The sequence below is a fragment of the Acomys minous genome, assembly GCF_964271855.1.
Source record: "Acomys minous genome assembly, chromosome: 11".
In the NCBI taxonomy this organism is placed as follows: Eukaryota; Metazoa; Chordata; class Mammalia; order Rodentia; family Muridae; genus Acomys; species Acomys minous.
In genome coordinates this window covers 18,723,136-18,740,561 of record NC_140492.1, presented here as the reverse complement: position 1 = coordinate 18,740,561, position 17,426 = coordinate 18,723,136, and the positions used below count along the sequence as shown (strand labels likewise).

The 17,426-nt window shown below is 40.2% G+C and overlaps 1 protein-coding gene across 3 annotated transcripts in view; it reads left to right on the top strand.

Annotated features, from left to right (window-relative positions):
- CXADR (CXADR cell adhesion molecule) overlaps positions 1 to 17,426 on the top strand; it is a 51,822-nt gene that overhangs the window by 28,128 nt on the left and 6,268 nt on the right. The window contains exons 4-7 of one of the 3 annotated variants that reach the window (XM_084801698.1): positions 4,408 to 4,563; positions 5,373 to 5,495; positions 6,154 to 6,292; positions 7,315 to 7,498. In XM_084801698.1, the coding sequence (XP_084657824.1) occupies positions 4,408 to 4,563; positions 5,373 to 5,495; positions 6,154 to 6,292; positions 7,315 to 7,498 (602 nt within the window). Of the gene's footprint in view, positions 1 to 4,407; positions 4,564 to 5,372; positions 5,496 to 6,153; positions 6,293 to 7,314; positions 11,737 to 17,426 lie in introns of those variants that run through there. The other 2 variants (XM_084801697.1, XM_084801699.1) reach the window with 2 other exon arrangements.

Genomic DNA, 17,426 nt, shown 5'->3' with positions numbered 1-17,426 from the left:
GGGCAGAATACTGTATAAATAATTAATAAATCGTAAAGAAAAAACTATTTTAAAAAGGATTTTTTCTCTTCAGAAATTTCTCTGAGAATTAATTCAAACCTGTTCCTTCCCTTTGACTTTTGCCTATCTCTTTGAAAGATAACGATGTAGTTATCATTAAAACTAAGTGTTTATCTTTAAAATATTTTTTGAGCTTTAATCCTATTTTGTGATTAATTACTCAGAGCATTTAATTATTTGCATTTCTTTAAAAGATTTATTTATTATTATGCATACAGTGCTCTGCCTGCATGTACACCTGCAGGCTAGAAGAGGGCATCGGTTCACATTATAGATGGTTGTGAGCCACCAAGTGGTTGCTGGTAATTGAACTCAGGACCTCTGGAAGAGCAGTCAGTGCTCATAACCTCTGAACCATCTCTCCACTCCTATTTATTCGTAATTTTAAAGATTTATTTTAAATTATGTGTATATGGATGTGTGTGTGTGTGTGTGTGTGTTTGTGTGCCTATGCATGTGCATAACAACAGTGCCCATGCAGGCCAGAAGCATCAGATCCTCATGGAGTTAGAGTTATATGCAGTAGCAACTGTCAGATGTGGGTGCTAGGAATCGAACATGGGTCTTCTGTGAGAGCTTTAATATGTACCCCTATCCACTGAGCCATCTCTGCAGCCCTAAGTCTCTGGTGTGTTTCAAGAGGAGGAGAGGTACTGTGGCAGAAGAAATTAGAATATGGGTTCACGGCTCATTTACCTCCTTGCTATCTGCTCTTCAGCTGAGGGGATTACGTAGTTGCTGGGGAGCCTTGCACAAAGATGAAATATTGACTTTTTAGTAAGCTGTCAAAAATTGAAAAGTCTTATCCATCTTTAGAATATGAAATAATGTGTACAGTTAATCTCTTCAAATTGGGAGGCTCTAAAAGGTTATAACTCAAATATATCTCTAAAACTACCTTTTGGTAGACTGTACACGTACACACAGTGTGCTAACTTCCATAGGTAAAACAGAGCTGTCAGCTCTCTGTATTAGGATAGGAATTTCCCTGTCTTGTGTCTCAAAGTCTCATGTACTGTGAGAGTCACTTTTTGGGAGGAAATGCTGATTGCTAGAATTACTTAAGATAATCTTGGGAATAATTAAGTAAGAGATTTGCCTTTTGTCAAATTCTAGACTTGACTTTAGGTTAGGGTAGGATGACTAAGTGTTCCTGGCCAGAGCCTCTTCTGAAGCACGCCACTCTGTGCAAAGACAGGGAGGAGCAGCAGTAACTGGGATTTTCTTTTGCATTCCAGTGGCAACTGCACAAGGTTGTGTTGGTTGTTGATCACGTCACTGACTTAGCACTGAAAGGGTCCTGTCTGAAAGATGGTCCCTCTTCAAATGGCTTTAGTTAAAAGTATTTACTATGCTGTTTAGGTGAACCTGGATAAGGACCCAGAGAAGGGAATATGGTATCATTGGGGATGCTAGCTATGTTTATATCATAGAAAGATGGGTTGACCATTATGTCTGTAAATTGCATAAGCTAGTGATAGCTTCCTAGAAGGTACAAGTTCAGATAAATGTAGAGTATTTCCTAATGATATTCATAACAATTCATGGAGTGACTGACAGCTGGCTACCAATTTGGGGGAAGGTACATTGGGAGTGATGGGATTTGTATAGCTGTTCTCAGAATAACTGGACAAGCATGTTTTCTGTGGGTGGAACAGCACTGACGGCAGTGTGGCTAACCACAGTCGTGGTAGCAGCAGGCATGGCCCTTAAAGTTGTGTATGCCTTCCGACTCCCACTTTTAATCATACTGTTGGAACAGGGAATGCTCACTCAGGACTGAAAGCATGAGAATTGACTTAGACTGGGAAAAGAAAAGTCAATAACCCTGGTCTTGATCAGGCTGGGAATACCAGACTTCATAGGAAACACTGATTTTTCCCAAGGTCTTAGGATAAAATGACAATCATGCTCTCAGACAGACCCTTTACTACCCACCTTCACTAAGCTACTAATTCCTAAGGGGCCTTCCCTCCTGCCAGTCCCCACTCCATGTCTACGTCACTGTCCTACTCTTCCTTCAGAAATAGCTGCCTGAGAGCTGATCCCTGCTCTTTGGAGACAGTCCCTGAATCTTTTATGGATTTTTGCCTCCTGTGTAGTGGCATTTCATACTTCCCTTACTGTTGATTCTGATTTTACAGACTAATACTCTTGTCCCCGTGAGCTTGTGGAAGAAGGCTTTCCAGTTGTCCCCAAATGACAAGGTTCATCAGTAGCTGAATGGGAAGACACACTTGCCCTGTACTGATGCAGTGGAATAGTAATCAGCATTTAATGAAGATGATTATTGATATATACAATATGTTTATTCTCAAAAACTCATGGAATAAAAGATACACACACAAAAAAAGAGTACATAATGTTTTATTATTCCAATCATGACTCCAGGAGGAGAAAAGATCTATGGCATGTCATTGTGCATCCGGCAGGAGCCTGGGCCTTGTGGGTAATCTCCCAGATGCAGCAGAAGCTGTCATTCCACGTTCCCCTGCTGAGCACCCCATCAGAAGTGTGTGCCCCTCTAGCAGGCTGGTCCAGCCACTGTGTGCTTCCGGGCAGGACCAGAGGAACCTGGCAATCAAAGGTTCCACCTCTCTCTCAGGAATGGCTAGAGTGCTTAGAGTGAGGTCCATGTACAAGGCTCCAGGATATCCCCAGGAGTGTGGAAAAGAATTTCCCACTGTGGTACAATTAGCTCTTTTATATGAAATCACCGTTACCAGATGGCAGTGGAAACTCATTCCCAAGCTGGTGATTATACCTTGGAGTGTTACAACTCTTCAGTTAAGCTACTATGCTAATGGCAGAGGATTTAGGGATCTGGGTTCTGTGGGACACAGGTCCAGCTGCTGCTTGGCTTCAGTAACTGCCAAGGCAGTTCCGCCATAGGTACCTGGCCAGCAGTCAAGCCCAGGGTTCCAGCAGTGAATTCTTCAGGAAGGAGGGGAGCCCTTCGTTCCTCAGAATAAATGACAAGTCTCAGCTGGTCATGGTGGAAGACATGATAGAAGCTCTCTCTATTTTGCATGAAAATGGGGACGTATAAACCTTGGGCAGTGGGAGGAATTTTGAGAGAGAATATGTTTGATTCACTGGGCCTAGGGATGTGTGAGGGATACTTCACTTACATACAGTAACACAGTAGTACCATAAGAGGGAAAACACAGTACTTAATTATCCTATGGGTGGGGGAAGAATTCCAGGTATGGTTATAGGTCATTGGTTGAAAGCCAAGATAAGAAGATATCTCATTAGCATAGGGTGGGTGTTTCCAGGAATCCCTAGGTACAAACTCAGGGACTACTGCTTAGTTGATACATAGTTAGCCGTTTATATCCCTCAGTTTTGCATCCTCATACTGAACCGACCATGGATCAAAAAAATATTTTGAAATGTGTATATGTTGTGTGCTGACTTGATTATTTTCCCCCAGTCATAATCATTCTAACAACTATGTAACAAGTTATTATAACAACATTGTAATAAGTATTACACAAGAGACATTAAGTGACAAACTATGTCTTTTATGTAAGGCAGTTGAGAATACTCATATTTGTATACGCGTAGGGTCCTGAAACCAATTACCTACTAGAGGATCAAACGATAACTTTCTAAACACATTTGCTAAACCCATTTGACTAACATATTAATTTTATCTCATAAATGTCATGCCTCAGTGAGGTGAAGAACAGTGTGTGATGCCAAGGCATTAGGCCAGAGTTGGGGTAAGTCGCAGGTAATTACTCTAAGCTGTGGCTCAGAGGTCTGGAGGATAACCCTCCAATTTACTTTTTATGACTCTGCTGTCTGGATGGATTTGAATTCATGTAAATACATAATGTTAAATGGTCTGTGCTGCACTAAGTGGATCGTCCCCGTGATCAGTGTTATTAATAAGTGCCCTGACTGTCCAGTAGCGACACCTAGAGTGATATGACTTGGCCCGTACTCACAGAAGGCTGCATTTCAAGGACAGAGACTAGGTAAGGAATGGAGGGGAGCTTCTGGGAGCATCATCACCCGGCCTCATCATCCTTGCTTTTTTGACATGTGCCTATGGAATGGCAGTGCGCAGAGCTGAGCTGCATCTGAGATGGCGCCAAACTTTATGCAATGGCTGCTTGCCTGAGCTCGTTACCTGTTTGTGTTTGGCAAAGCTGCATAGACTGGTGTTGACAACATATCATTCTTTGTCCCCTTGTTCATTCTGAGCCCTGTACTGGCTGATAAGGGAGTCAGTGGCTGTGCATCATACTCCGTGCTTAAGTAATCCATTAGAAAAGCAAATCCTGTTCTCTTGGAGAAGGCTGTAATTTCTGTTCTCTTTTTTCTTTTTCTTTTCAGTTAAGCCTTCAGGTACAAGATGTTTCGTGGACGGATCGGAAGAGATTGGAAATGACTTCAAACTAAAATGTGAACCAAAAGAAGGTTCCCTTCCCTTGCAGTATGAATGGCAGAAACTGTCAGACACCCAGATAATGCCTACGCCGTGGCTAGCAGGTACTGTTCCTGACACACAATGGTGTCCTTGTGCCACTGGTTTGGATGTAAGCCTAGTGGAGTTTGTATATGTATGCTATATTTTCAATTCCTTGGCAACCAACTTGACAACCAAGTGTCCTCAAAGAAGAAATATTTCTATAAAGATTGGTGGTGCACGCCTGTAATCCCAGCACTCGGGAGGCAGAGGCAGACGGATCGCTGTGAGTTCGAGGCCAGCCTGATCTACAAAGTGACTCCAGGACAGCCAAGGCTAACACAGAGAGACCTTGTCTCAAAAAACAAAACAAAACAAAACAAAACAAAACAAAACAAAAAAACCAAAAAAAAAAAAAGATTTCTCCTTTAGAATATTGTAATTTGTTACTTTGGTAGATATTTTTTAATGTTGAGAAATGTGCCAGGTCACATTAGTGGGGTCATGGTTGTCCCCCTGGATTCTTTTTGATGTGACAGTAACTTACTCATGTAAGTTTAAACCAAACAGCCTATGTGATGTGACATGAACTAAAAAGTTTCCACTTGGCTAAATGTAATCACTCATGTGAGTACTGTAGGTGCTATATAGTAGGCCAAGCACCTTGCTCTAGCTGGGGGAGGCGTGATAACTAATCCTGCTGATAGGATGCGCAGGCTGATCGTTTGAACTCCGGCTCTGCCAGTTCCTTGGCACCCAGCATTGTCTCTCCTAACTGCATCACCAAACTTCCATAAGGTTTATTAGTTTTATTTAAAAACAAACAAACAAACCCGACAGCAATACATACTGTAAAAACAAACTTGCTTCCCCCCCCCCTTTTTTTTTATAGAGATGACTTCACCTGTTATATCTGTGAAAAATGCCAGCTCTGAGTACTCCGGAACATACAGTTGCACAGTCCAAAACAGAGTGGGCTCTGATCAGTGCGTGCTACGGCTAGACGTTGTCCCTCGTAAGTCCGTTCTTCCATCCGCTTTGCTTCCCTTAGCGCCTCATAGCCTTGTTTAATGCTGTCAGTGAGGGTGTGTGCTGAAGACAAGGATGCTCGCCTTGATCAGGACACTATGGGTGCCTCATAGCCTTGTTTAATTCTGTCAGTCGGGGTGTGTGCTGAAGACAAGGATGCTCGCCTTGATCAGGACACTATGGGTGCCTCATAGCCTTGTTTAATTCTGTCAGTCGGGGTGTGTGCTGAAGACAAGGATGCTCGCCTTGATCAGGACACTATGGGTGCTTATTCACTTTTCTAGTTCGTGCAGAAGAAAAGACCCCACACTTCATAAAGCAAACCATCATTTTAGTAGCTAAAAGTTTGTCAGTCAGCTTCGGTACACTATTTAGCCTTTACAGTAGGAGAAGCTTTAATGCTTTTGTGTGCTAACCTGGACAGCTTTGCCTCTGATTTCATCAGTTTTTCGATTTTGGTAACAGTGGTCAAAGGGAAATCAGTAGTACACATTTTCCTTACTAGACCAAAGCCTTGCTGATCTCTTTTAAAAGTTATGCAACGGAATGACCCTATCTCTCTGTTATGCCGGACGTTCAGTGCTAAGCCATGTGCTGTGGGGCTTTCTTATTCCGACTAATCCTGTTGAAATCTTACTCTATAGCTTCCAACAGAGCCGGGACGATTGCGGGAGCCATCATAGGAACGCTGCTTGCTCTTGTGCTCATCGGGGCCATCCTCTTTTGCTGTCATAGAAAACGCAGAGAAGAGAAGTACGAAAAGGAAGTTCATCACGATATCAGGTAATTAAGTGGAACTAGCTTTGACAGGTATACAACGCATGGCTCCGTCTCTACGGTGTCAGCTCTGGAGGCACTTGAGGGAGTGAACGAGCCGTTTGATTCCTCCCTTCAAATGACTCCCAAGCATTTATGTTCAGGTGCGTCGGTCCAACCACTGCTGGCTGTGCTGCAAAAGCCTTCGGATTTTCTTGTCCTACTTTGAGAATGACAACCGCAAAAGATTATCTCAGAAACACCTGACCTTTCCCGTGAAAAGACTTGTCATTTGTGGCAATGGTGATGTAATTTAGAGACAGACAGTCTTACCAAGTTGCCCAAACTGACTTTGAGCTCATAGGAGTCTTTATGGTGCAGTCTCCTAAGTGGTGGGATCCCGGGTGCACGCTGGCACATATGGCTTATTCTCTTAAATAGTCTAGTCTGGTAGATTTTTAACTATGGTTATGCTTTAGAAAGCAAGAACATATGACACGGTTAGCTTAACCTGGAAATGGCTGTTCCTTAGGTCTGGAGAGTGGAGATCTGAGCAGTTGTCTTTTAAGATGCAACCAGAGCTCTTCAGGTTTATTTTCTATGACAGTGCTGGATGAAAACTCTTAGCTACCAACTCTCAGGTTTTGGAAACAGAAATATGCAGCTTTTGCCTTAAAGTCTTATAGGACTTCATAGCAATAGGAATTCTTTCCTTCCTTGGGAATAGAACTATATGCATTTGTCCGAGCTTTATTAACTCAATGCTGTGGCTCAAATAGATGATCATTGATGCTAGGATGTGAAAGTGAGATTTCTTCTTCATTTCAAAGGACAAAACATGCATTTGTACAAAAGCCATAGTTCATTAATTGTTACTTATGATCCTGGCCCAGATAATAGATCAGGTCAGGAACATAGTGATGGGCAGTTGCTCGCTCTGCCTAATGTTTCTTTCCTATGCTGGCACTTACCCATGATTTGTAGCTTACACAATTGTACGTTTTTAGAACCTGGTGTTTTAGCATGTGTCGGGGACTCTTGTTTTCCAGGGAAGATGTGCCTCCTCCAAAGAGTCGGACCTCCACTGCCAGGAGCTACATTGGCAGTAACCACTCCTCCCTGGGATCCATGTCCCCTTCCAACATGGAAGGGTATTCCAAGACTCAGTATAATCAAGTCCCCAGCGAAGACTTCGAACGTGCTCCTCAGAGTCCGACTCTGGCACCCGCTAAGGTAGCTGCCCCTAATCTAAGTCGAATGGGAGCGGTTCCTGTGATGATCCCAGCACAGAGCAAGGACGGGTCTATAGTGTGAAGCTCTGCACCTCTCTTTTCTGCTTTCCATGGTTCATTTCTTCTCTCAACACATCAAAACTTATTTTATTCTAAATGTTTTAACAGCAGCCCCAACATATATATGAAGAAGTTAATACGAAACTATTAGAAACATGCCCCACAGATCTTTTTGGTTCTAGTGAAACAATGAAGGCTTAATAGTAATGGCATTGACCATCTGGGGAAATGGTTTTTTTTTTTAACAAGTTGATTTTAGGGGCATCTAAATAATGCTTAAAAAATATGGCACTTTAAATATGATGTCATAGGTGAAGAAATTGTGAATTTACATACATACCAAGTTGACACTTGAATCATCTGAAAATACTTTGTAATTCCTACCATTATTTTTAGCGTTCTGTCTCATTTATTTATGAACAACATTTTTGGATATTTGTGAACAGTATCTCTCAACTTTAAGAAACATCCATGGAAAAAGTACTTAATGCATGAATTTGTTTTATAGCCTCAGTATTCTAAGTGTATTTGGGATTGTCTCTAAGAGTAGGAGACGCTAGAGTTTTAGAAATGACTAGGTTCATTTCCAAGTCATTTATAAACATCATCTCTGAAATAATTTCTTTCTTTTCTTTCTGTGTTTTGTTTTGAGCTAGGGTCTCAGTGCGTAGCCTAGGCTGGCCTCAAATCACAATCCCCCGGCTTCAGCCTCTTGAGTGCTGGGATAACAAGTCTGTATTACGATACTGGCTGTAGAACAGTTTCGTAAAAGTATTTTAACTGATACACTACAGAAGGGAGTAACCTTTTGTGTGTTACAAAAAGAAGCACCTTTCAGATCGGAAGCATTTGCTTCTGCTACACAGAGAGGTGAACCCTTCGATGTAGCATGGGCGTGGGGGTAGGGAGTGTGTCTGTGTCTTGAGGCCTGTGGGCGACTGCAAAACTCTTGACCAGACAGGTTGATACTGCTGGCTAGCCCCGTCTATAACTAAACACTGGACTTCTACTTTAGATGATGTTTTTGCAATTAAAAAAAGAAAGACAGATGACAACAACAAATGTTAATTCACTTATCATCTGGCAGTTAGGGATGAAAATCCTTAAATTATTGATTTTTTAAAAAAATCTGGTTTTGTTTGGTAGCAGACTGTACTGCGTATCTTCTGTTGTAGAAGCATGCAGTCGAGGCTTACTATCTGGAGTACAGTTCTTGGAGGCTGTGTTTCTCCAAGACTCGGTAAACAAATATAATAGAGGCAGGTTAAGCTTCTTCCACCAGTCCTGAATTCTAGACTTCGGCGGTGAGCTTGCTGTTCCGTGGCCAATCATGCCTCTCTGTTGTCATAATTCAAGTTTGAGTCTTAGTTTTGTGAGAGATTTACTCTTAAAAGAAATTTAACAAGGAGTCAGGGGAGTACTCCTATCTGCCAAATGTATTAAATATAGTTTTCGTAGAAAAGAGTGACTTTATTGTATTTCCCTTAAGATTGTGAGGGCGTGTGTGTGGAGTATAATCAGCCAGCAGTTTCTTTACAGTAGTAATAAAAGATTTTATTAACCCCAAAGCCTTTTCCTAGGGAATAGGTTTCTGTTAACCTCTTCAGGTGCTGTGCTGGCAAATGCTACATTATTGGTTAATGTTGGCATGCATTCACGATTCGCAGACCCTTGTGTATACCTTTTACTGGTGAAATTAAGCTGAATGTCCATGTAATGGATGAGTGTACAGTTTAACATATTTGGAGGCGTTTTGTAAAGTAGGCTTAAGCCTTGCATAAAATTACTTTTTATATTTGTGTTATTTTCATCTGTGCCTTTTTGGGTAATTTGATTTCTACTATGACTTTCTGGTGCCTATGAGCTGGCTATCACCTACCTAAAAGGTGCTTAGAGGTGAAGGTACTGTTTTTAAAAGCATACCACTGTGGCTCCTTTCTACCCTTAGAATCTCAATCTTGCCTCTTCTCCCCTGTGCTTTTTTTGATGTCACTTAAATGATACCATTGTTTATAAAAGATTAAAAAAAAAAAAAAAGAATTCACATCCCCCAGTACTCTTTGACCATGTTTCTGATTTATAATTATAGCCCCATTTGACTATCAGATGTTTGGCATTTTTATAAGATATTACAAGAATAAATTAGAATGTAAATTTTAATGATTTTTATATAATGAAGATTATGCTAGGTAGAAATTACTGTAGAAAGTTAGGTATGTGGAATCTTTTCCTTAGACTTCATATTTATTTAAAGGCAAACAAAACCTAGAGTATCCAAATATTTCAGTCCAGATCGGTAGCAACTGTAATCTGAAAGACAGGCTTGTTAAAAAAATAAAACAAAATACTGTAAAAACCAACAGACCTAGATGATAGAGAATTAGAGATGCAGTTCAGTTTTAGCCAGTGGTCTGCAGTTGTTCTCATTGTTAGTTCAGTTCCTGCAAAGGTCAGACAAGAACTGGTAGTTTGCCAAACAATTCTCATTGATGATTTTAGTTGAACTAGGGAGCAAGTGTTTGCTCTATAATCAATACTGGTAATGGTCAACAGTTCAATAACTTTATTAATGCATCTTAACTAGAGAGCCAGTATCAGTTCAGGGCCAGTACTGTGTCTTCACAGCATACTCCTTGGCTCCACTTGATACACGGGAAATTTAGAATCATATTGGAATGTTACATGGGGTAATGTGGAGAGAACGACACAGTGGATTACATAGTCTGTGCTCTGAATACCCAAAAGTTTATGAGTATTGTTGATAACCTTACTGATATTTTCCTGTGACAAAGCCTTCCCCGCTGCCCAAAATCTTATATTGATTTCTCTGATCGGTTACATAGACAATTTTTTTTAAAAAAAATTTGAGTTATCGACCAAAGATTTATTAGATTGGAAACACAGAGAAAGTGTGTTTAGTGGGGAAGATCCATATAGATAGGGCAATGCTTAATTCCTGGTACATGTGACAGTACAGGTGACAATGCACATCTGTGACCCCAGAACTCCAGAGGCACAGGAAGATCTTGCATTGGAGGCCATTAGCCAGGTCAAAGCAATCCTGAGCTACACTGAGAGCTCTAACACCTGGGGTTGAACTCAGGGGCACAGCATTTTCTTTAGAATGCGCAGACTGAGGTTGGAATCTGAATTCTAAGAAATGATTTCAGATTGTGCCCTGGGAATTTAGATAAAGTAAAGAGGCAAGTAAACTTTTTGATTAAAAAGAACTCACTGCATGGAGTTGGCTATCCTTTAATGTGTAAGTAACGTAGTAATTGCTATTGTCCCTGTGTGCACAGCATGTAAATTTGAAGCTATGTGAATGTTTGTAGGTTTTTGTTTTTCTAAATTTTTTCAACAGTGTTTAGAGTGCTTTCAGCTGCCTTATTTCGGTGTGAACAAAAAATGTCCATATTTTATGTGTTGAATGCTTTAAATGTGTCACTTACAGAGTAGTGTGTAGAAAAAGGCTGGCACAATTTTAAGTGGTTTGTGACATTATATATTATATATGTACATATATCCTTATAAGACTCTTGTGTTTCATAGTGTAAATGTTCTGGGCAAGTTATACTATTTCCAATGCTTCTGGATATTCCAGCAATAAAGGCAACAGGTCCTTCAATAGGATTTTTTGTTTGCCGACTTTGACACTAAAGTAATCCATATTTGAACAAGACGCCTTTTGAAAGTATTACAGAAAGAGAGAATAAAAAACACATTTGTGAATTGTGGTTATTTCTCCTTTAGAATCATTTCCCTCTTGGAATTTGACTAAGCTCAAAGATAAATCTAACAAAATAAATTAATTTAGAATATAGAGACCATCAGTTGGGTTTGCTGTTAGACACTAAAGTTCTGCCAACGGTGAGCTCTGTTTTCTGCTAATTTAATGACACAGGTGCTAAGAGGACCACAATTCACCATTTGACATATTCTTGTCCCTAACTGAATTTTGGCAATAAATACAGTTGTCCTAAAAATACTAATTTGACACCCCCACATTTACAAAGTAGAAAATTGGTAGTGTCAGTTTCAGATTTTGTGTTTCAACTTTCTGGCTTCCATATACAATGATGTGGATTTGAAAGTTTGTAAGAACAACTTTGTTTAAAAACAGAAACTTGCTCTTAGTTTTGTGACCTTGTGTACTTTTGAAATAAAATGAAGAAAGCAGTCCTCTGCCTTGTGGTGTGGCTTTATTTTGCTTTTATAAACATCTACTAAAGCTTCAGTATGTTTTTCCTTCCTGCTTTCCTGAATCAAGCCTCTTTCACCCTCATCCCCGAACAAGGAGAATAAAGATTGTAATCACCATATATTAGTCAAACATACATATATTATTTGCCATTCCAATGTATATGTATGACTATATATACATATCTATCCCGGCGTACAATGTTGAGGTTCAAGCTTTTGTAATTACATAATTTTAGAAACAAACTCACATTTTTCAGGTGAGTTAAAAGTGTGTATAAATACATATAAAACACATATACATGCTTTGGTCCCTTCATGCTACTTAAAAGAATCTCTTTTATTGGACTATTTATCAACAAACTGTGCTCATAGTTCCAAAAGCTGGGAGCACATTGCCTAATTTGGATATACTAATACTTTTTGGTACACAAATCTAGGAAGACCTGATAAAATAACTAATACATCATTTCTTCGGGCTTTTTAGTTTTCAAAAAAATAAAGCCTGATAGTACTGTGTCAGCTGTCTTCAAGTCCTTAAATGTATCATCTTCTGAAATAAGTTCTTTACAAGTGATTTCTCTATGTGTGATTGCTTGCTAGGGCTAACTACCATAGCAAGCTCCCACAAATTCTAAGGCTTAAGTAGCAGAGACTTGATGTCTCACGGTTCTGGAGGCTGGTGGGCCACAGTCAAGGTGGTGGCAGGGATCGCTCCTTAGACGAGCTTGGAGATGGACTGTTGAAGCATTTATCCTTGGCTTATCCATGGGTCTTTTCTCCCTGTTCCCTTCACATTCTTTTCTTCTGTAAACACCTATCTCTGTCCATAATTCCTCTTTGTTCAAGGACATCAGCCACGCTGCGTTTACACCCACTGAAGACCTCATCTGAAGTAACTGTAGTATCTGTCATGCAGGGAGGTTAAGTTTCCATATAGGAATTTCGGATCATGGGGCGAGCTCAACTCATAATAGTGACAGTTGCAAACTACAAAGGAAGGCCCTAACTCAACAGTCAATTTATATGGAATATCTGCCTGTTGGGTTTCCTGTTTAATTTACTGTGATTTTGTTGTTGTTTTTCAAGACAGGATTTCCTCTGTGTAGCCCTGGCTGTCCAGGAACTCTGTAGGTCAGGCTGGCCTTAAACTCAAGAGATCCACTTGTCTTTGTCTACAGAGTGCTGGGATTAAAGGCCTGCATCACCACTGCCTGGCTTTTATTTATGGTGATTTTACTATCAGCAGAAAGGGATGCCCTCGCTCACTTCATCTTTTCTCCAGAATCTGCTAGAGAAGCATATGAGATGGGAAACACAGCTTAAACTTAGGTGCTTGTCAAATGCATGTAGATGAACTGCCAATGAATTTGTCTTTATGATTCTTGCTGAGAAGATGAAATGACTTTTTCAGGGAAGCAGAATGAAAAGGTCTGTGTTCCAAGGAATAAGTTAGTGGTGTCAGGACTGGTCACAAGGGAAGAAGGTTTTAGGTTGGAGCAGCTGAGTGGACAACTGAAGTGGGACAGAAAACTAAAGACTAGCATTTGAATGTATTGAGAACAACTCTGTTGAAAGCACATGAATTTTTTTTTTTTTAAATTTAGGCAAAGTAATAACTGGCTATTGAGTTACATACCTCAACCAGAACATAAAACCAATACTGTAGACAAAAAGTTGGTAGCAAGATGGTAGACAATTTAGAGGGGAAAAGATAACAGTTACAGCCTTGGCTTGTAAATGTTGGAAATGAGACCGTGTAACATACTGAGTTTTGCAGATACTGAGTGCAAGCAATTTCCTTGAATAGGGAACTGGCAATGTTGAAACAGTTTAGTTTATCAGGAGCAGGAGCCAATGCTGGACTGGAGGCTGGGGTTTAAGAGTATCATGGTGGCTCACACCTTTAATCCCAGCACTCGGGAGGCAGAGGCAAGGCAGATCACTGTGCATCTGAGGCCAGCCTGGTGTACAAAGTGAGTTCAGGACAGCGAAGGCTACACAGAGAAACCCTGTGTCGAAAAACCAAAACCAAAACCACAACCAAAAAAAACCAGCAAAAAACAACGTGTGCATGTTGGTGATGACATCTAAGTGTGGATAAAGATGAGGGACACTATAGTACTGCAGTCTAACAGGAATTCCACAGGGAAATGAATGTAATGAGATGCATCCCAGTTGGTGTTGAGGATTCAGTGCTGTCAGCCAGTGCAAAAGAGCAAAAGAGAAGGACGAAAGCAAACAACCAAAAACAGACATGTCACAATCCTCAGAGTTGAATACACCTTTACATCAAATGTTCAAGTGAGCAAAGTCTCAGTTGTAGATAGTTTACAACTGCTCTCATTTTAGTTATAGTAAGCCAATGCCAAACGTATTTCCACCACAGTATTTCTCAGGTTATCTTTAGTTTCTTCAAGTTGCTGGAATTTCTACCCAGAGCAGCTTGGGAATCAGCACAAACTAAGTGAAGGAGTGAGTGATTTTGTTCTTAAAAAGAAAATGTGATTAGGTGACATATTAAGTTAGATGTCACACACTATTCCAAGATGAATTTTGGCCACTGGCACTTTGTTCTTTTAATGTTAAGTAGGACAGTTTCCCTCTTACATAGTCCCAGAACTGTCAACAGTAAGAATATTTTCAGGGAACAGTAGAGGACAGAGAGGACCAGTACCAACAACTTGCGGACCATTGTAAAGCTGTGTCTCTTCCACCATGTATCAGGCTTTGAACATGAAAATAGAACAATTTTTTTTTTGCGTTCACAGAAACAACACAACACAAATCAAAGTTAAAGTTCACCAAGAATAATGAGGTCTTTCCCTCAACTAAAATGTTCTCCATCATGCTCACAGCGAAGTAATCATGTGCCGTGTAGTAGCTAGCAAGACTTCAATATGTGTTTATATGAGTTTGACTGAAATTTCTTACAATGTTATGTCAAACAATATGCCATGGTTGAGTGAAAAAAAAAGTTAAAACAACAATTCAAAACTTATAAGGAATGCCGACAGGCTTTCAAAATGTTAAAAAAGATATAAAACAAAAACCCTTAAGTATCAATGACAGTTGTAGGAATGACGTCAAACTCTGGGATGGTATTGAGGTGGCAGTTTATGAAAATTTCTCCACACATTAATTCTGTACATCATGCACTTTAATAGTGACGCAACACTTGAAATCCATCAGTATACCCAAGCCACCAGTGATTTGCTCATGCTTAGGGCTTAAAATGGACTCTGCAACCCCTAACATCAGAGACAGCCTATTTAAATGATTAATCACTACACCACTGGCAAAGTTAAATATTTATTTATTATTATGTATACAGTGCTCTGCCTCAATGTCCACCTGCAGTCCAGAAGAGGACATCAGATCACATTAGATGGTTGTGAGCCATCGTGTGGTGGTTGCTGGGAATTGAATTCAGGACCTCTGGAATAGCAGACAGTGCTCTTAAGCATTGAGCCATCTCTCCAGCCCCGACAAGTTAAAATAGAAACAACAACTCTCTTGTGGTTTGGTTAAAGACATGGCTTATGAACTCTTAGCACTATCTCATGGAATTCCTTTTGGATTCTCTGAGGCCATATTGAAATACCCTTCATAGGAGCTGAGATGCAGGTCTGCTCATAAGATACCTCACCTCACAGAATGGGATTTAACTGCCTGTCTTTTGTTGTGCGACAAAAGATCCATTATGACCACAGACTAGAGCTTGTTCCCACCTGACAGTTTTTACTAAAGATGCACGTTTGGCTGTCTTACCTTGGCTAATGGCAGTATAATGCTTGGATTGCAGGAGGCTTAATGTATGTACTGTCTCATCTACATTCATCTGCATACTGTTTCACAAGTCCAGATGACTCTTGATCTATGTGCACATCCCACTGTGACCATTTGCAGATCTGGAGGTTAGAAGTACTACTCTCATGATGACAAAGCAGAAAACATGGTTGGGAAAGAAAATTTGATAGAAGTTGCTATTTTGAGGCCGGTCATGGTGGCATATGCCTTTAATCCCAGCACTTGTGAGGCAGAGGCAGGCATATCATTGTGAGTTTTGAGGCCAGCCTGGTCTACAAAGCGAGTCTAGGACAGCCAAGGCCACACAGAGAAGCCCTGTTTCGAAAAGCCAAAAAAAAAAAAAAAAAAAAGTTGGTATTTTGGAGGTAGTTGTTTTAAAGACCAATTCAGGTAAATTATTAATACCACAATACCAGAAATATTACTATATGCTGTTGTTATTTGGTTCATCATCATATACATATTGAAAAAAATGGCAAGATCCAGAAAGTTTTTTCATTTCACAAGGCCTCATAAAATAAACTGCAACTCTTGCTTCATAGTCTAGAATTTTCTAGAAACCTTGGCTTCTTGGCATTGAGGAAAGCTGAGAGTGTGCGGCTCTTTGGAAGGTCACTCTCCTCACCCGCTCCTTTTGTTCCTGGTAGGTGCTCTACATTCTTGTCATGATGCTCTGAGTGGTCCCAGTGCCGCGTGCTTGGCAAGAGCTGTACACTGTTTGCAACAAACTGTTATGCTTGCTATGATTCCACATTTTAAGTAACTAGTACATATTGGTTATATTAAATAGCATGGTAATAGAAAAAATAAAAGCCTGCTTCTGAGGTTGGGGCAGAGCACTTGCCCTATATGCAGAATACCATGCTAGGCAAGCCCTGTACCTCTGAGTGACATCCCTAACCGAACAATTCTGTCCGACCCTTAACTTGAATTAAAAACAAAAAACAAAAAACTTGTATGCTAGCACATTCAGCACAATCATACTTTTAATTTTGGCATTTTCCTGGAATGTGAAATGGCACCATATTCTTGGCAGTGCTCGGTAGTGGCATCAAGGTGTAGCTCCCAGTCAGCCACATGGTCACAAACTGATACTCTGATTTTTATGATGTTGCTAAGCTATGATTGGCATATTAAATGCGTTTACAGTTTATATTTTTCTTTTCAACTTGAGAATGATTTATCAGAATTTAACAATGAAAAACATCTGTACATAAAAATTTATTGTCCAAAAGTACAATGTTCAAAATATTTAAGCAATGTATTTTAATGAGTTGCACTTCAATCTCTTGTTTACTATTCTTTTTTAATTACTTTTTTTTTGTACACTGGTATTTTGCCTGCATGTACGTCAGTATGAAGGTGTCAGATCCCCTGGAACAGGAGTTAGGAGTTACAAACAATTGTGAGCTGCTGTCTGGGTGCTGGGAATTAAACTTGGGTCCCGTGGAAGAACAACCAGTGCTCTTAACCACTGAGCCATGTCCAGCCCTTGTTTGCGATTCTTGTCAGACAGAATCGGATGACAATTAACCATACAAATCTGAAGTAGGTTTCACTTACAAACATTTCAGGTGACGAAACTAATTTATCTTTCATTTTTTTCAGTCAGTTTAGACAGAGTTAAAAAAAAAATTAGAAAATTCTTTTTGAGAAAGGCCTTCATTTTAGAACCACAGCTGGCCTGGAACCCACTAAGTAGCCCATGCTGGTTTCAAACTTGGGTAAATCCTCCTGCCTCAGCTTCTTGAGTGGTGGGATCACAGGTATAAACCCACCATACCATTAAAAAAATTTTACAGCTTCAGGTATGATGAAGTTGGTAGTCTCGACTGATTTGTGCATTCTGGACCTTGAAG